Below are 20,313 nucleotides of genomic sequence, written 5' to 3'. Positions count from 1 at the left end.
GTTATTTTGCCAAATACAGCTATAGTTAATTTCAAAGAGACTCCTGTCAGAAAATTTTCATAGAAATACAGCTTTCCTTTATTCAATCCTGTTGTTGACTAGACAGAATACTAACATTATGATCAAACTGATGTGGTGACTCAGTCTGGTTCGAGAAGTTGCACTGCCTGAGTCAGAATCAAAACCAGTCTGTCACGCTCAAATTCGAAGCACACTTAGGCTCACTCTAGGAGTTAGAAGGAATGTAATTTGGAGTGCAGAGCCCCCAAGAGGTGGAATTTTGAAATTGCAGAACTAATACATAAATTTGTCATAATTATTAGTCTCTTGATTTATATAAATACAGATTGACTAACATGGGAACAAGATTGCTATATGCAGCTTCTGAGCTACCGATAAAATGTTTTAGCTTTCTTTCCCTCTTGATCCAAAACTCAATAGACTGACATTAAAAAATTTTTTTAAATGTTTATTTATTATTGAGAGAGAGACACACACACAGAGCATGAGCAGGGGAGGGGCAGAGAGAGGGGGAGACACAGAATCCGAAGCAGGCTCCAGGCTCTGAGCTGTCAGCACAGAGCCCGATGTGGGGCTTGAACTCACAAACTGCAAGATCATGACCTGAGCCGAAGTCAGTCGCCCAACCAACTGAGCCACCCAGGTGCCCCAGTAGACCTACATCAAGAGTGAATTCTGCCTCTGCCTCTCTCTCTCTGTCTCTCTCTCTCTCTCAAAATAAACCGAAAAAAGTGAATTCTGTCAAAAATAGTTACTAAAACAAATACCTGAGCATCGAAGGGAATGGGCCAGTTCTGTTGCCATAACTTGTATGATTAGACCAATCCGAAGTCGAAACATTTCGGCAAAGAGGCCAGGCTGAGTTCGCATATACATGGCTAGATACACCATTATTTCCTATGCATGGAATGAATATAGACAAAAATTATGGCCCAGGTCTCACAAGGCCTATTTTGTAGTCTTCAGAAACTGCCAAATCAATTGAAAACAAAAATATCAATCACCATACTAAACTTCATAATTCTGCTCACCTGTGTAAGAATGGAAATGCTCATGTCCCCTTCACTGGCTTCATCTATCAGCTGAGTGAGCACTTCATAGGGCAGAGGTCTGAGGGAGAAGACAGTGAAGAAAGAGAAAACTCTGTGACTATTTAAGCTTAAATACATGGAGAAAATAAAAAAGCTCCTCCCAAGTCCAAGTCACCTCTTTAATGTCTCATTACTGGTAGCATCTGGTTCATTTAGTGTTCAAAGTTCATTGCCACCCCAAACCACTTTGGCCTATATCAACTCAGGAAAGCTCTCCTCTCTCCTCTTTAAACCTGGATTGCCCTTCTCCTTCAAAATTTTATGTAAAATTTACCCGATGAGGTCCTTCCAGATCAGTATTTCAGGGTTAATTCTTAACATATGACAAGTAACTATTATGGCTAGAAAGTAATGAACTAAATTTAAGCTGTACCTTTTGGAAACCATTTCATTACTTTATGATCACACCTTAGTTATACTTATTTTCTAGTTTCATCAGTTTACACACACACACACACACACACACACACACACACACACACACACACACGTATGCATACCTCTTCCCACAATTCTGACTCTTCTGTTGATATTTAAGTACTCTGGGGGAATGGGATATGGACCATGCCATCTTCTTTTGGATTGTCACAGTAGTCAAAAATTGATCAGATTTGTGATTAAAAAAACCCTCTGTTTGCTGAGAGTAAGGTATTATGGGTTGAATTGTGTCCTGTCAAAGTTCATATGTTGAAATCCTAACCCCTAGTACCTCAGAGTGTGACCTTATTTGGAGATGAGGTCTTTCCAGAGGTAATTAAGTTAGAGTGAGGTCATTGGGTGGGCCTTCATCCAGTATCACTAGTATCCTTATATGAAAATTTGGGAAATTTGGACACAAAAATATACATAGAGGGAAGAAATGTGAAGAGATATAGGGAGAAAATAGCTATCTACATGCCAAAGAGAGAGGCCTGGAAGAAAGTCTAGAGTACAGCTGATTTTTTGTGGGTGCTCATTGTAGTTGCCTGTCCTATTTCAGACTGTTTTCCAATGTGAGGTTTGGGAAAGACAATAAGTAAAAAACAAGCACAAAAACAAAAACCATCACCACCACCACCACTACCAACAAAAAACCCTAAAAAGCAAATTACATTTGAGTACTACTTCCTGTGAATTTTCTCTTTCATTTACTCATGTTCTGTCATTATCAACATTCTCATGCCAAGTGTCTCTGAAAGAAGCCCACACATGTAGGACATTATTATCAACTGATAGATTAGGGCAAGAGAATTGTGGTCAGTCCACACAGCTCCTTAAAGGCTCAGAGAAGCTTGAGCAAACCCAACCAAAAACCATACTCACGCAGAGATGGTCTTCTCTCGAGGTTCTGGAGGGAGTCCCACTGTCAAATGTTTCTGGTGGGAGAGAAGGTCTGTGCAGGCCTAAGAAGAGATGGCATAACAGCATTACCCCTCCCATAACATGCCAGATTTCCAAGACAATTACTTTTTTCAGCCTACAAACCTTTGTTCCCTCTTAATTTATTGATACGCCAAACCCTTTTTCTCAGGAAATCCCATGAAAATAGCAAAAGAGAGATTTTTTTAGGAAGAAACAATGAAGGATTTTTATCTCCTAAGAGGTAGGAATTTTTAGTCTACTGTAAATTCATTCTTAAGATGTAGAATTCTTATAGTTTATAACATCTTATATTTGACATTCACAAGCGAAAAGCTAATTGAGTATCAGGAACTTTATGTGAGGAAGACAACATCTCAAATGATTAAGATGCTGTGGTTGCCTTAAAAATCCATTATGGAAACCAATTAAAAAAAAGGACCTCCATTTAACAAAGTAACAAGATATAAAATCAATGTACAGAAATTGGTTGCATTTCTATATACCAATAATGAAGCAGCAGAAAGAGAAATCAAGGAATCGATCTCACTTACAACTGCACCTACCATAAGATACCTAGCAATAAACCTAACTAAAGAGGTAAAAGATCTGTGCACTGAAAGCTATAGAAAGCTTCTGAAAAGAATATTAGAAGACACAAAGAAATGGAAAAACATTCCATGCTTATGGATTGGAAGAACAAATATTGTTAAAATGTCGATACTACCCAAAGCAATCTACACATTCAATGCAATCCCTATCAAAATAACACCAGCATTCTTCACAGAGCTAGAACAATCAATCCTAAAATTTGTATGGGACCATTAAAGACCCTGAATAGCCAAAGAAATGTTGAAAAAGAAAACCAAATCTGGATGCATCACAATTCTGGACTTCAAGCTGTATTACAAAGCTGTAATCATCAAGACAGTGTGGTACTGGCACAAAAACAGACACATAGATCAATGGAACAGAATAGAGAACCTGGTAATGGACCTAAAAATATATGGCCAATTAATATTCAATGAAGCAAGAAAGAGTATCCAATGGAAAAAAGTCTCTTCAGCAAACATTTCCAGGAGAACTGGATCGTGACATGCAGAAGAATTAACCTGGACCACTTTCTTACAACCATACACAAAAATAAACTCAAAATGGATGAAAGATCTCAATGTAAGATAGGAAGCCATCAAAATCCTCGAGGAGAAAGCAGGCAAAAACCTCTTTGATCTTGCCCGCAGCAACTTCTTACTCAACAGGTCTCCGGAGGCAAGGGAAACAAAAGCAAAAATGAACTACTGGGACCTCATTAAAATAAAAAGCTTCTGCACAGCGAAGGAAACAATCAGCAAAACTAAAAGGCAACCGACAGAATGGGAGAACATATTTGCAAATGACATATCAGATAAAGGGTTAGTATCCAAAATCTATAAAGAACTTATCAAACTCAACACCCAAAACACAAATAATCCAGTGAAGAAATGGGCAAAAGACATGAATAGACACTTCTCCAAAGAAGACATCAAGATGGCCAATTGACACATGAAAAAATGCTCACCATCACTCATCATCAGGGAAATACAAATCAAAACCAAAATGAGATACCACCTTACACCTGTCAGAATGGCTAACATTAACAACTCAAGCAACAACAGATGGTGGTGAGAATGCGGAGAAAGAGGATCTCTTTTGCATTGTTGGTGGGAATGCAAGTTGGTGCAGCCACTCTGGAAAACAGTATGGAGGTCCCTCAAAAAACTAAAAATAGAACTACCCTATGACCCAGCAATTGCACTACTAGGCATTTATCCATGGGATACAGGTGTGCTATTTCAAAGGGACACATGCACCCCCATGTTTATAGCAGCACTATCAACAATAGCCAAAGTATGGAAAGAGCCCAAATGTCCATCAATGGATGAATGGATAAAGAAAATGTGGTGTATATATACAATGGATTATTACTCTGCAATCAAAAAGAATGAAATCTTGCCATTTGCAACTATGTGGATGGAACTGGAGGGTACTGTGCTAAGTGAAATTAGTCAGATAGAGAAAGACAAAAATCATATGACTTTACTCATATGAGGACTTTAAGAGACAAAACAGATGAACATAAGGGAAGGGAAACAAAAATAATATAAAAACAAGGAGGGGGACAAAACAGAAGAGACTCATAAATATGGAGAACAAACTGAGGGTTGCTGGAGGGATTGTGGGAGGGGGGATGGGCTAAAAGGGTAAGGGTCATTAAGGAATCTACTCCTGAAATCATTGTTTCACTATATGCTAAATAATTTGGATGTAAATTTTAACAAATAAAAAATAAAATTAAAAAAAATTAAAAAAAATCAAAATAGATTAAAGACCTAAATATGAGACAGGAAACCATGAAAATCCTACAGAAGAAAACAGGTAGCAACCTCTTTGACCTTGGCTGCAGCAACTTTTTATTAGACATGTCTCTGGAGGCAAGGGAAACAAAAGCAAACATGAACTATTGGGACCTCACCATGATAAAAAGCGTCTGCACAGTGAAGGAAACAATCAACAAAACCAAAAGGCACCATCAGAATGGGAGAAGATATTTGAAAATGACATATCTGATAAAGGGTTAGTATCTAAAATCTACAAAAAACTTATCAAACTCAATATCGAAAAAACAAATAATCCCATAAAGAAATGGGCAGAAGACATGAATGGACACTTCTCAAAACAAGACATCCAGATGGCTAACAGACACATGGAAAGATGCTCAATATCACTCACCTTCGGGGAAATACAAATCAAAACCACAATGAGATACCACCTCACACCTGTCAGGGTGGGTGAAATTAATAACTCAGGACACAACAGATGTTGGCGAGGATGCAAGGCAATGGGAATGCTTTGCATTCCTGGTGGGAATGCAAACTGGTACAGCCACCCTGAAGAACAGTATGGAGGTTCCTCAAAAAATTATACATAGAACTACCCTATGACAGAGCAATTGCACTACTAGCATTTATCCAAAGGATGCAAAAATGCTTATTTGAAGGGGCACATACACCCAATGTTTATAGCTGTGCTGTCAACAATAGCCAAATTATGGAAAGAGCCCAAATGTTCATCTACTGATGAATGGATTAAGAGCATGTGGCATATATACATAATGGAATACTACTCGGTGATCAAAAAGAATGAAATCTTGACGTTGGCAACAATATGGATGGAAGTAGGATGTATTATGCTAAGTGAAATAAGTCAGTCAGAAAGACAAATATCATATGATTTCACTTATATGTGGAATTTAAGAAACAAAAAGATGAACACAGGGGAAGGGAAGGCAAAATAGGATAATAAGGGGGAGCCAAACCATAAGAGACTCTTAAATACAGAGAACAAACTGAGGGTTGCTTGAGGGGAGGTGGGTGAGGGGATGGACTAAATGTGTGATGGGAACTGAGGAGGGCACTTTTTGGGGTGAGCACTGGTGTCATATGTAAGTGATGAATCACTGGGTTCTACTTCTGAAACCAATACTACACTATATGTTAACTAACTTGAATTTAAATAAATAAATTAAAGAATAAATTTACTTTTTTTGAAATGCTTAAAACAAAGCACCTCCATTTAGATTTGGTATAAATTCAATAATTTATAGTACCTCATCGAGTGCTTCCACCTTCTTTCTTAGGATTCCAGAGATGTATCGGATCAGGCCCCAGTGACGAATTTCTCCAACTTTGCCATACAGTTCAGTAAGCAGCTCTCGGACTGTCGCACTCCCTTCATCATATAATCCAGTGTCCCAGTCAGGTCCTCTGGAATGTTAGAGACTTACATTAATTATAAGTAAAGCTGCTGGCAACAATCATTTGTTTCAGTGTTACAACAGATGTGTCTGTTTTTGTAAGTTCTGTCTCATTAGGAACTACTAAATATTATTTACCAAGAATCCTTGTAAACCTATGATTAGTGATCAGCCCTGAAACACAAATACCTAGACAATAATAAGTCTTAGTTTCTAGCTGTGCTTTGACAAAATGCATTCTTTTACCCTCTTCACAGGCTTCAACATAGCTGAAAATGAAATCAAAGGTTTAATTTAACTATTGAAAGTTCAGAAAGTATGCTACACTTAGGGAGCTAATGAAGAGATAAAAAAGATGTGTGCTTATTTTGAAAGGATACATATACATTATTGTTGTAAAGATTACTATAACACGAGTCAACTGTGAAGTACCATAAAATCTATATAATGTTCTATGAAACTGGGAATTTGATATACAATAAAGGTAGATTATTTATTAAACAATATTAAGACAATGAAGTAACCATATGAAAAAGAAGTTGTATTCATGCCTTACACTGTAAATCAGATTTCTAAATATATCAGATTTCAATGTAAAGGTACTAGAAAAAATATGGGAGAACTGGTTTATAACTTTGGGGGCAAGAGGACTTTTTAACTATAACCCATACACAAGAAGCCATAAAAGAAATACTGTTATATACATAGAAACAACAAAATTCTTATTGCAAAACCCACCATAAGTAAAGTGATGCGACAAATTACAAACAGAAAAATATATGCAGTTCATAGGCCAATTTCCCTAATATATAAAGAACTCTAACAAATAGATAATAAAAAAAGACACAAAAGAAAATACAGTCAAATACTGATGTATATTAGGTATGGGATAAAGTGTCTGATCTCACTCATAATAAGAAAAATTAACACTACACCAAGATAACATTTTTTAATCTATCATGTTGTCCCAAATCCCCAAATTTGATAACACTGCATTGGTGAGGCTTTGGGAAAATAGGTGATCCTGATATATTGCTAGTGGGAGTAAAATTGGGACAATTTCTCTGGAGAGCTATTTGGAAATACATATTAATTTTCAAAATCTCTATATTCCTTGACTTAACATTTCTGGTATATCTGTAGGATAAACTCCACACATGAGAAATGATATATACTATGAGGTAGGTTATTTGCTATAGCGTTGTTTGTGACAGTGAATGATGGGAGACAACCCAAATGTCCATCAACAGGAGACTGTTAAACAAATTATGGTATATTCAAACAAGGGAATGCTACACAACTACTGAGAAAGTATGATGTAGATCTAGATCATGGCAGGCTGTATATTTCAAAGTGATTCCAATAATGTTCCATCTAACACGCTTTTCTTACAGTGTGACTTGTACAGTCCTCCCATGAAGAGGTTGGGTCTGTGTTCTCTCCCCTTCAACCCAGGCATGCTTGTGACTAATTTGAAATGATGCTGTATGATTTCTGAGGCTAGGTCATAAACATTCACGCAGCTTCTACTTGGTCCTTTTCTGGGGCACATAATCTTGGGACCTAGACATCAGGCTGCGAAGAAGTGGAGAGACATGGGGGAGGTCATCTGTAGGCATTCCAGGTGACAGCTCCCGGCGAGGTTCCAGCCAACAACCAGTGTCAACTCCTAGATATTCAAATGGACAAGCCTCTTGGTGACTTCAGACCCAGACACTGTCAGACCACGACTGAATGAGATCCCAAGTGAGAACTGTCTAGCTGAGTTAGACAAGCTCCAGAATTGTGACGGATAATCTAAACATGTTTTATTTTTACTATTTTAAGCCACCGAATTTTGGGGTTATTTGTTAAGCACTCATAGATAAATGGAATATATATGTAATGATTTTCAAGATAAATAGTTTTAGTGAAAAAAAGCAAGGTACAGAACAGTGTATATGCCATGCTTCCATTTGGGTAAACAGGTGTAAAATTACATACATATATGTCTTTATTTACCAACATTTACCTACATATGCACAATCTGTCCCCAGATGGATACACAAATAAACCAGGTATCTAGAGACCAGAGGTGGGCAAAAGACTTTTCATCTTTTCACTGTATCCTTTTGTACTTTAAAAAGTTCAAATATGATAATGGATTATTCAGTATATTAAATTTTAGTAAGTATATACTAACATGATGTATTTAATATACTAAATATATTAAAAATAATAAATACATTAAATACACATGTTTTGCTTATTTATTTTGAGAGAGAGCGAGCAAACAAGGGAGGGGCAAAGAGAGCAGGAGAGAGAGAATTTCAAGTAGGCTTCATGCTGTCAGCGTGGAGCCTGATGTGGGGCTTGATCTCACAGACTGTAAGATTATGGCCTGAGCTGAAACCAAGAGTCGGATGCTTAACTGACTGAACCACTCAGGTGCCCCCATTATTATTTTATTTTATTTTATTTTATTTTATTTTATTTTATTTTATTTTATTTTATTTTATTTTATTTTATTTTAATTATATGAAATTTATTGTCAAATTAGTTTCCATACAACACCCAGTGCTCATCCCAAAAGCCCCCATTAAATATATTTTTAAAACTATGAAATAAAAAGTACCATAGGAAGAGTCAACAATGGATTAAAAAAACCAGTGAATGAAAGTCTAAAGAGTAACAGGATATTTATAGTTTCAAAATATATCTCTACAAGATACTTTTTATTTATAAAGTGCAACATAAAAGCTTTATAGTGGCAGAATGTGGAAGATACTACTCTAAATATACTACATATATATATATATATATATATATATATATATATATATATATATGGAGAGAGAGACAGAGAGACAGAGAGACAGAGACAGAGAGAGAGAGGATCTTAAGCAGGCTTCACGCTCAGCACAGAGCCCAATGCAGAGCTCTATCCCTTGTCCCTGGGATCATGAACTGAATCAAAATTGAGTCAGGCACTCAACTGAATGAGCCACCAAGGTGCCCCGAAATGTGTAATTTAGATTTTCTTTTGCTATAAAGACATTATTAGGACAACTGACAAGTCTGGTATGTAGATTCAATAATACTATTGTTTTAACATTAATTTTCTGATTTTGGCAATTGTACTGTGCTTATGTAAGAGAATTCCTAGTCTTTAGGAAATACACAATGCATACTCAAACACTTAGGATAGAAAGGGATCATGTGGATCATGTCTGCCACTTACTCTCACATGATTCATAAAGATATATGTATGTATGTGTGTATGTATGTATGATGATGGTGATGATGACAGAGAATGAGTAAGAGAGAGACAAAGAGAAAGAAAGAGAGAGATTGAGACTGAGATCAAAGCTCAAGGTAAACCTGAGGAATTTAGGTGAAGGATATCCAGAAATTTTTTTGTGCTATTCTTACAACTTTTCTCTAAGTTTGAAATGGTCAAAATCAAAATATATAAATGAATAGTATTAAAATACATGCTTTGAGAGCTCAGAATCAGGGATGATCCTTTTTATTCCCATAGGTCAGAGAAAGCTTTATGGAGATGACAGGTGAACTAGGCCTTGATGGATAGCTAGAATTCCAATGAGGAGAGATGGGGTGTGGTAAACGAGTGTAGTCCAGGCAGAGGGCAAAACATGAGCCAAGGTATGAAAGTAGTCATGTATAGGCTGTGTTTTGGATATGGTAAGTAGCAGGCTGTTTTGGTGAAATAATTCACAATATGAGTGGGGAGCAATGGTAGACAAAGGTTGAAAGATCATAGAGGATGTATATTTGGCTCATGATTCCCAATGGTAGTGATGATGTTGCAGGGAGAGGCAGGGTATGAGGAGGAGCTGAAGATGATGACACAATTTCAAGCCTGGGTGACTAAAAGAAGGATGATACCATGAACATGGCCAGGAGCAGTGGCTTTCCGATAAAGACAGTGAACTGGGTATTAGATATGCTGAGTAAGAAGACATATATATATTCTAAGTAGATTAAAGACATACAATCTAAAAAAATTATTAAAGGTATTTAAAATATTTTTAAAATTCTGGGAGGGGATGCATAACAAGAAACCCAAAAGCCAAAAAGGAAAGACTGACAGATTTTATGATATAAAAATTAAACTTCTGCATAGAGAAAAGAATATAATTAGCAAATTATTTGGATAAAATATCTGCAACAACTGTAACTAACAAAATAGTGACATCTAATATCAATGAGAAATATATAAAAAAACCCAACAGAGAACAAACAAAGGTTATAAACAATTCATAGAAGGAATGCTAGTCAACACACATAGGAAACCTGACCTCCCAACTTTTACTTTTTTTAAAGTTTATTTATTTATTTGAGAGAGACAGACAGAGGGAGAGAGGGAGAGGGAGCAGGGTAGGGGCAGAGAGTGAGGAAGAGAGAGAATCTCAAGCAGGCTCTGTGCTGTCAGCAAAGAGCTCTCAGCACAGGCCTGATGCAGGTCTCAAACTCACGAACCGTGATATCATGACCTAAGCCAAAATCAAGAGTCAGACACTTAGCTGACGGAGTCACCCAGGTGCCCCTCAACTTTTACTCTTAAATCCACAAGGGATATTGGGCAGAATTCCAAGTGTATTAAAACCCATGCAGCACATCATACACACTCTAGTCAAGTGGTTTGACATCACCTGGAATACTAGTTTTAGGGAGACTGTAGGTTCGATCAGATGTTATGGTGAAGTTAATATACAGGATTAGATGAAGAAAACTCGTGTTAGGAGCCAAAGAGTTGGCAGCCAATCATTGATCATCTGAATTGGTGGGAAAGTATGAACTTTTCAGGTATAACTCTCTTTGTTTTCCCATATCAACTACCTAGCTGGCTCGTCAGGTTTCATTCAAGCTTACCCCTTATTTCATTTTACCTTCTCTATCTTTTCGTTATGCTGTATTTAGCATTGTGCCTGGCACATAATAAGTACTCAACAGGTATTTGTTGAATAAAGTGCCTTACCCTAAAGGAAAAATGAAAGAAACAAAGGTATCAAAATAATAAGACCCCATGTCTTTTTTTTGTCAGTAGCACATAACAAGATTTATGGGGTGGCTCTTAGGGTTGTAGGATAAGGGAAGTCCCTCACAGCATGAGACTGCCTGGAGGTTTATTTAAGGCACCAGCTCTACCATCCAGGAGGTGTGGAGGGCAAGAAAACTCCCAGAGGACAGGAGGAAGAGGAAGTTACATGTCTAAGTGATGTGCTTCAGTAGCACTGTGGGGATTCTCTAGGTTAGAGAGCATTAAATATCAGCAGTGGTTTGGGGTATTATTCATTGCCCTGGGCTTACCTCTTGTTAGCAGATATGGAGTAGGTTTCAAGGAGTATACAAGGCAGGCAGGCCCTACATAGCTAAAAGTATGTTGGGGCTACTTTGGTAACAGTTGGATGTGTAAAAATATGCGTTTGGTGTTGGTGGGATTTTCAGCTGTCATTTTCATTTACTCACTAAACACCACAATCAAATGGAAGCAGCATGAGCTTGGGAGTCACACAGACCAAGGGGACTTCATTAGCACCTAGAGGGGATGAAAGTCCTAGATACCTACTTGGTCTTCTTTGACACTACCCTGGCAGTGCAGAAGGTGAGGTAGTGCCTGCTTTGTTACACTGGGGTGGGAGTGGAAGTCTGGGCTTCAAGCTAAGCCCTTCTGGACAGGGGTGGGGCCACAGATTCTTCTATGGTGCTTGGCTCCAGTAGAGTGGTCATTGTCTCAATGTTGTTGGTCTTGCTAGTCTGCCCTTTCCTAGTCCTTTGTCTAGAAAGAACAAGTTTTTCATTGGGCTTTTGGTGTCTGTGCCCATTGGCATTTTCGGGGTGCTGGCTTCTCTGTCATCTGATGCGGGACCCAAAGGCAACATGGAACAAAGGAACCCAAGAGACGTCACCACCTTGTCATTCCTCAGATCCTGAGGTCCTTAGCCAGTCTACCTTCTTCTGTCCAGCTTTTAACACCTTGTTATGTTTGTTTTACAAATGATGTCATCCTGTACTTAGCAGGAGGAACAGAGAGGAATGCATGTAGTCTATCTTGTCTGGAACCAGAAGTCCCACTGTGGTCTTGTTTTACGAGATTCATTGACTTTTAGAAATAATACTGTAATATTTAGGGATAAAATGATAAGATGTCTGGTTTCTTTGTCAAACCAATCTGGGAGAAGAGAGGGAGATAATATAGATGTGACAAGGTTAACCATGTCTTGATAATTGTTCAGGCTGGATGATGGGTCTCAAAGTGTTCATTATGCCATTCTCTCTACTTTTAAATAAATTTGGACATTTCTATCATTGAAAGTAAAACAGGGGGTGCCTGGGTGGCTCAGTAGGTTAGGTGTCTGACTTCGGCCCAGGTCATGATCTCATGGTTCATAAGTTCGAGCCCCACATCAGGCTCTGCTGTCAGCACAGAGCCAACTTTGGATCCTCTGTCTTTATCTCTCGGTGCCCCTCCCCACTGTGTGTGCATGTACTCTTTCTCTCTCTCAAAAATAAATAAAAACATAAAAAAATAACTAGAATCTTCTCTTAAAAATTGAATAAAAAACAAAGTAAAACAGAAAAGTTACTCTCTCTCCTCTGTGGAGGCTGGGCTTCAGGAGAACAAGATGAAAATAGGAAGACTTGTTACAAAGCTATAGCAATAGTCCTGGTGAGAGACAAAGACCTGAGTGAAGGCCCCAGTACAAGAGATGCAGAAGGTAAATATTTAGAGGTAAAACTGAGTAAACTTGGTGATTAACTGGATATGGGGAGAAGCGTGCTGAGTAGGTAGGTGTTGGGTCCAACAACAAGGATGTAGAATTTCAGAATATAACTCCATTTTTAATGTTTGACTGGCTGACCACTTTCAAGTCCTCTTTCCCTTCCAGCCTACATCTGGGCAAGGTGCCAGAAAAATCCAAGTATTTCCTCTCTTGGTGCTGGTGACAAAATTTACCCCAGCTTCACCTCCTGATTGTAATAAAACCCCAATCCAGCCTCCTTTCCCTACTCACTTAAGCTTTTTTTTTTTGTTTGACCAACTTTGGAATCTGTTCCACTCTCCCCAGAAGTCTCATTATGTGAGTAATAAACATTTTACAGACTTTTGGTACATGTGTGGCATCATCAGTCTCAGCATCCAAACCAAATTTAGGGGAGGGGATCTGCCTCTTCAGGTTGATGACTACATGAATAAATGAGGAAGTTCAGGTTATGTTTTGTGGGGAGGAAGTAAGGGACAGGAGATAGTTCCACTTGGGCATGATGAGTGTGAAGTTCCTACATATAATGTACCTAGCAGGGTTCTGGACACATAGCAAACACTCAGAAATGCTAGTTTATTTATTTTTATTTTTTATTTTTATTTTTGGGACAGAGAGAGACAGAGCATGAACGGGGGAGGGGCAGAGAGAGAGGGAGACACAGAATCAGAAACAGGCTCCAGGCTCCGAGCCATCAGCCCAGAGCCTGACGCGGGGCTCGAACTCACGGACCGCGAGATCGTGACCTGGCTGAAGTCGGACGCTTAACCGACTGCGCCACCCAGGCGCCCCTAGTTTATTTTTTTTTTTGTAAGCCTCCATCTTCTTACTTCTTTTGAGTTTAGAATTTATTTAACTGTGGATTTTTAACAAATTACAGAGGCTTAAAATATCCATAATAATGATAATAATAGTCACCAGTTATTGGTCACCTACTCTGCAGCAGACATTGTATTAGAGACTTTGCAGATATTGTATCTTGTTTAATCTTTACAACAGTTTTATGTGGTAGGCGTAATCCAAATTTTATAAATGAGGACACTTGAGGCTTTGAAGTTACACAGTGGGTAGGGGCAAAATTCAAATCCAGGTCAATGAGACTCCAAAACTGTGTTTTATTTACTATGTTATACTTCCCCTCTACATGAACATTAAACTGATAATATCTATCACTTACTTCATAGTATACAGCATGTAAAGGATGTCAGCTTGCTCCTGTAAGCTGGAGGTCTCCTTCAACTGCAAAATGAGTGCTTTGAAGTCCACCTCCCCAGATTGGTCTCTAGGAAGATGTATTTCTACACGAACAGATGGAACCTTTAGTTTGAGAAAGGACAGAAAAACTTAAGTCCACAAATGCTCAACTTAAATAGTGCCCTAGAGTGTCGATCTTTTCACCTCTAAACCTTTTCTGTAAGAATTCCCTACATTTTGATGGAAAGTAAAACAAAAACAATGAAATCTTCAACATGAATGACATAACAATTTCATTTTCTTAGAGCCTGGCTAGGAAAATCTTATTCATTTTATTTTATTTTTTAATGTTTATTTATTTTTGAGAGAGAGAGAGAGAGAGAGAGAGACAGAGAGAGAGTGTGAGTGAGTGGGGGAGGGGCAGAGAGAGAGGGAGACATAGAATCTGAAGCAGGCTCCAGGCTCTGTGCTGTCAGCACAGAGCCAGACGTGAGGCTTGAAGTCATGAACCCCGAGATCACGACCTGAGCCAAAGTCAGACACTTAACCTACTGAGCCACCCAGGCACCCCAAAACTTGCTCATTTTAAAAGTGACCTAAAAAGGAGTATATCTTCACCAGGGTAGCATTTTGCCTACCACCAGTTATTAGCAGAAACCATAAGGGCTAGTTCTGTTATTTGCCATACAGATGGTGGTTTTGCAAAGAGCTTACAAATACGTCATGTGCAAGTTTACCTGGTCCTCTCGTGGGCAATGAGGAGAATCAAGTAAGTTCAATGAAGGCCGGGAAGCCTGAAATATCTTTGTAGGAAGATACATGTGAACATCTGCAAGAGGTTGACATTTATGGGAAAGGTTAGATAACTTAGGAGACTAAAAAACAAATAATTCACAGTTGCCCTCAAAATCAAGTTGTATAGGAGTTGCTCTTTATATTATGTAGAACAAGAGTGAGAAATTTATCCTTTCTTGCTAATATCAAAGAAAAAATATGAATATCAGATAATTTAAAGACTGTTAAATCAACCATATTTTCCACGGAATGCCTAGAATTGTAGCATTAAATGGACATTTAAGATATTAAACTCTATGAATGTAATCAATACCAAAATGGTGCCATCACTGATACTTTGATCGAATACCATATGTAACAGAAAGAACCCAGTTCTGTTTTCTATTTTCTGGACTACCCTGGGAAAATATCTGGCTGTCAGCAGTTGGATTTCCTTGAGAATAGATAAACAGATGTGTATCCCTATGTAGGGAATAAAAAAAAAATGTAGTGGCTGACCTACTTTGAGATATTCCTAATATTTTTACTTATAGTCCATTTATAGTCCAAATACTTACCATAACCTCAACAGAGAGACTGTCTTGTCACTTTCACCATTTTACAGATATAGAAAGAGAGATACAGAGCTCAAATAACTGTTCAAGCAAGTAAGTAGCTGAGCTGGGAATTAAGCTTAAGTTTCCTGGTTTGCAATCTAGAAGTAGAACTTAAGAAAGGCGATCTCTTCACATGAGCCCTTGGTCAAGGGAGCATATTCAAAGGGTATGCTAAGCTTTTCCCTCTTTGAAATGTTAAATGATTCACGTTTAATTATCTTTGGTTAGTAATGGTCAATAAAGTTTTAGACAGCAAGAACATGCATCTCAATCATTCTCATCATCTATAAAATGTTACCATTTAGGCCCCCTAGGTGTGGCCAAGGAGCCCTTCTGTCCCTTCAGATGCAGCTACCACAGTGGCACTGAGTACTCTTAGGAACGATGACTCCTCCTAGCAATGGGTAGTAGGTGACACCCTCCAGTGCACATACTGCCGAAGGGGGGTAGTGGTCATGGGGAGGACAATGACAATGCTGTTGTATAGGGAGTACTGCAGTTGAGAAATAAACACAGCTCTTGTGCTGCTAGAACAACTGACTGTAAATGTCACAGCTGACATAAGGTAACCAGATGCAGCTTACTTAAGGGCGAGTATCTCCCTCTTCATTGTCAGATTATCTTGTAATTGCTTGCAGGGCTTTCTCTTTAAATAAAAGTGCTTCCAAAGGAGTAACTTTTCCAAAAGAAAAAACTCTTTCTGTCACTTTAATACTGATGTTAAAATTCTCCATGTCTCCTGTTCTGCTTCTTTTCCCTATGAGACCATATAGCACCATCGACGGCAAAACTATATGCAATTTATTAAATTTACAAATATTTGAGTGTCTAATGTGTTCCATCTGTCTGAGATGCTGGGGATAAAGCAGTGAACAAAACAGAGTTCCTGCTTGCACTGCTAATAAACGCCCTGCCCCCATCCTGGACTTCACATCAATCCTGTGCCTGACTCCAGTGAGTCATGGCATTACTCACTCTGTACATGCAGCTCCTTGGCCTTGGTCACCAAGGACATTAAATCGCAGGTTGTTTGCACAGCAGCTCGGAACCGATCTAGCCCTCCCTTCTGTGAGGTGAGGGCTAGTTTAGGATGGGGAGCAGTGTGCGCCAAAAGGTGATCTAAATAGCGAGCAACTTCATCACCACAGCGAGCTGCAAGGTTAGTGGGGGTAGGGGGGAGAGAAAAAATGAACATTTTAGTTAGTTTACAATCTACCCAACCAACCAGAATGATTGGCTCCTGTGCCCATAACACAGCACCAGAAGTAGGTTATTTTTGATCATGGAGGTGGAGGGGGGCGGAGCTTGTAATCATTTTACAACATCTTGGCTTTACCATTTAGAAACTATGGCCATTTACCAGGACCTACCTGTTCTTCAACTTTGCTAAGACAATATTAGGGCTCCTGAAAGTAGTATGAGGTGTTTTTAAGGACAGGTGGAGCAAGGATTTTATAATCTGTGAATGTGATGGTAGTGGTGTGGCAGCGGTGGTAGGGGAGGAGCAGAATGGGGCCCTTGGAGTCTTACTGGTATAAGGAGACTTTTGTGAGAAAAGACAAAAATCTTCCACTAAACCCAAGCTTAGCTGAAAACAGACAAATTCCATAAATGGCAGCTACAATTGCTATGGGAAAGACAATCTCCATGTGGCACTGGTGTCAAAATGACTACTGGCCACACATTGGTCTTTTCAAGTCACCACATTCATTTATTCACCAAATATTTCTTGCCTACTAAGTACTAGGTGGTGTACTAGCTGCTGAGGTTTCAGTGGTGAAGGAGACAGATACGGTCCATATCCTCTTGGGCTCTCCTTCTCCCACTCACCTCCTATAACATTATCCCTGACTATGGATAATGAAAACAAAATACACACACAGACCTCATGGATCCTAACGTTTCAGACTTTACATGAACATTTACAACATTTATAGTAGGAAAATCACAGTGTTTGGATGCATACTAAAGTCTGCTAGGTCAGTTATACATCATCTGGTCTTTGATCATTTTCAGTGATCTCTCCAGATGTTTTTCTGTGTTCTGATGTGATCAGTGGAAGCTAGCAAAGCTGGAAACTAGCAAAGCTGTAAAAATGGAAATCATTCTCAGTGACATCCTAATGACAAATATTATAACCTTGAATATGATATAGATACTTGAGTGGAGGATTATGAAGAATATGGAGGGAAGTGTTCTTGGCATGGAAGAGCTGGCAAGCGATAAACAGCCATTGTGAGACCACCTATGAGTAAACCCAGAGAGGAGAAAGTGACTTAGGCACAATATCAAATTTAGTAATATATGTGTATATATGTGTATACACATATATATCATTAAAAAGTTGTGTTTTAGAAAGTAATCCAAAAGAATGAGTGCTACAGATGAAAATCCCAACTACCCATAGAATAGCAAACAACCTCAATATATGATCATTCTTGTCTTGTTTTCAAAGTATTTGTTTATGCCAAGATAGATATCATGACTTCGGTAATTATTAATAACAGGAAATAACCTTGTATTTAATGTATTTTTCCAACAAAGAAATTCACACTATTTTAGATCTAACAAAAACAAATGCAGAATAAATTCAATGGTACTTAGGTGAGTAAATGCTGAGCCCAAAGAAGAAAATCATCCTGAATGCTGATGTGTTGGTCTATTGCATATGAGATAATGCTTGCTACTTCACTAAGGAAAGCCAATTATTTTCTTTTCTCTAACACACCACTCTTAGGATAAAGAAACTGGCTGCCTTAAGAAACAGGCTAACAGTCAAAGACACAATGAAAGCAGGCAAACCATATTTTAGATAGCTAGAAGAATAATTCACTCTTATTGGCCCTTCTCTTTTTGGGATTCACACAATGTAATTCTTGCCCTGCCTAGGTTAGTATTTTAACACATTAGGGTGTTTCTCAGCCGTTTTTAATATATGCCCCCATGATGCTTTCTCACTATATCATCTTTGTATTCCTAGCAGCCAGTCAGATTTCTTGTGCTTTATTTGACTAGTTTGTAGTATGAAAGCAATAGGTACACTGAATAGGCTTTTTCAAACTATGCAGACCTCCCCAGAGATTCTGTGCCCCAATAACATTATACATAAAAAGTACTCTGAGATTCTTAGTTTTATGCTTTTAAGTGTCAAAAAGCAGTACTGTATATGTATAGTTCTCCTACTACATGCTTGATTAAATACCTCTTACTCACCATTGTTTCCTCTCATTTTGAAGTAACTAGCCATTTTCTATACCCAGGAAAGAAGTCTTCCCTAACCTTAGTAGGAGACAGTCAAACTCCACACTTCACAATCACCACAGGGATATTAGACCAGGAACCAAAGGTAAGTAGAAGGATAAAAAGTGAAGCCAAACAGAAGTAGAAATCTAGGTGTATTAAATAGGAGTGAGGCTGCTGGTGGTGAGAAATATTAAGGAGGATGCTCAACAATACTTTGTATTCTTACCCATCAAGGCCACTGCCTTTATGAAGCTTCCTTACCATTACTGGTTGAACTGTGGCCATTCATCCAGTCACCTGGTTCCAGCTCATTATAGTTATCATCGTAATCTTCACTGTACAGCTTACCCTCAGGTCCAGGATCCATGAAGCTCAAATGTGTGCAGCAAGATGTTGTCAAAAACTCTGACAATTTACCTGTTTGAATCCTGACAATTACAGGGCAAATAGAAAACAGAAAACCAGAGGAAATCCTTTAAAAACAACACATTTCAGTGAAAAAAAGGATACCTAGACTGGTTGGTTGTGGGACTCATAATGTTTATATAACAGTGTACATTTTGTAAATATGAAATTTCATAGCACTCCTAGGCATGGTGTAGTGTAGGTTAGGGTACTGTGTTAATAAAGACTACAGTTACGGGCTCACAATCTATCAGCAGATCAGTTTGTTCTCTTTCACTGTCATATACTATGTGGCTAATGATGTCAAATATCTGGCCAAAATTTCTACTGGCTGCAGAGAAGCTGGGTCAGAATGAAAATAAATCATCATAAATCTATTGCATTGTTTAAAAAAATTCTCAAAGATCATTTTTTAAAATTTAATTTTAATTTTTTCTTTTCCTTAGCATGTTTTTTTTAAATTTAAATTCAAGTTAGTTAATATACTGTGTAGTCTTGGCTTCAGGAGTAGAACCCAGTGATTCATCTCTTACATATGACACCCAGTGCTCATCCCGAAAAGTGCCCTCCTTAACGCCCATCACCCATTTAGCCCACCTCCCCACCTCCCCTCCAGCAACTCTCAGTTTGTTCTCTATATTTAAGTCTCTCTTATGGTTTGCCTCCCTCTTCGTTTTTATCTTATTTTTCTTTCCCTTCCCCTATGATCATCTGCCGTGTTTTCCAAATTCCACATATGAGTGAAATCATAGGATAGCTGTCTTTCTCTGACTGACTTATTTTGCTTATCATAATACACTCTAGAGAGATCAAAGATCATTTTTAAAAAAATTTAATGTTTATTTATTTATTTGAGAGAGAGAAAGAGAGAGAGAGAGAGCAAGCTGGGAAGGGGCAGAGAGCGAGGGAGATATAAATCCCAAGCAGGCTCCGCACTGTCAGTACAGAGCCCAATGCAGGGCTAGAACTCATGAACCATGAGAATGTGACCTGAACTGAAACCAAGAGTTGGACGCTCAACTGACTGAGCCACCCAGGTACTCCTAAAGATCAAAAACCAGAGATGGTAT

The 20,313-nt window shown here is 38.4% G+C and overlaps 1 protein-coding gene across 6 annotated transcripts in view; it reads right to left on the bottom strand.

Moving 5' to 3' along the window:
• Positions 1-20,313, bottom strand: part of PHKA1 (phosphorylase kinase regulatory subunit alpha 1) — a 169,118-nt gene that overhangs the window by 19,629 nt on the left and 129,176 nt on the right. For 4 of the 6 annotated variants that reach the window (XM_019439064.2, XM_019439065.2, XM_019439066.2 and 1 more), the window contains exons 18-25: positions 19,100-19,266; positions 16,571-16,747; positions 14,942-15,033; positions 14,188-14,327; positions 6,097-6,253; positions 2,415-2,494; positions 1,053-1,131; positions 789-918 (exon numbers count right to left, since the gene is read on the bottom strand). In XM_019439064.2, the coding sequence (XP_019294609.2) occupies positions 789-918; positions 1,053-1,131; positions 2,415-2,494; positions 6,097-6,253; positions 14,188-14,327; positions 14,942-15,033; positions 16,571-16,747; positions 19,100-19,266 (1,022 nt within the window). The remainder of the gene's footprint in view (positions 1-788; positions 919-1,052; positions 1,132-2,414; positions 2,495-6,096; positions 6,254-14,187; positions 14,328-14,941; positions 15,034-16,570; positions 16,748-19,099; positions 19,267-20,313) is intronic. The other 2 variants (XM_019439067.2, XM_019439068.2) reach the window with 1 other exon arrangement.

The sequence above is a fragment of the Panthera pardus genome, unplaced genomic scaffold, assembly GCF_024362965.1.
Source record: "Panthera pardus isolate Hobbes unplaced genomic scaffold, ASM2436296v1 HiC_scaffold_27, whole genome shotgun sequence".
NCBI classification, from domain to species: Eukaryota; Metazoa; Chordata; class Mammalia; order Carnivora; family Felidae; genus Panthera; species Panthera pardus.
This window is presented reverse-complemented; position numbering and strand designations above follow the sequence as displayed.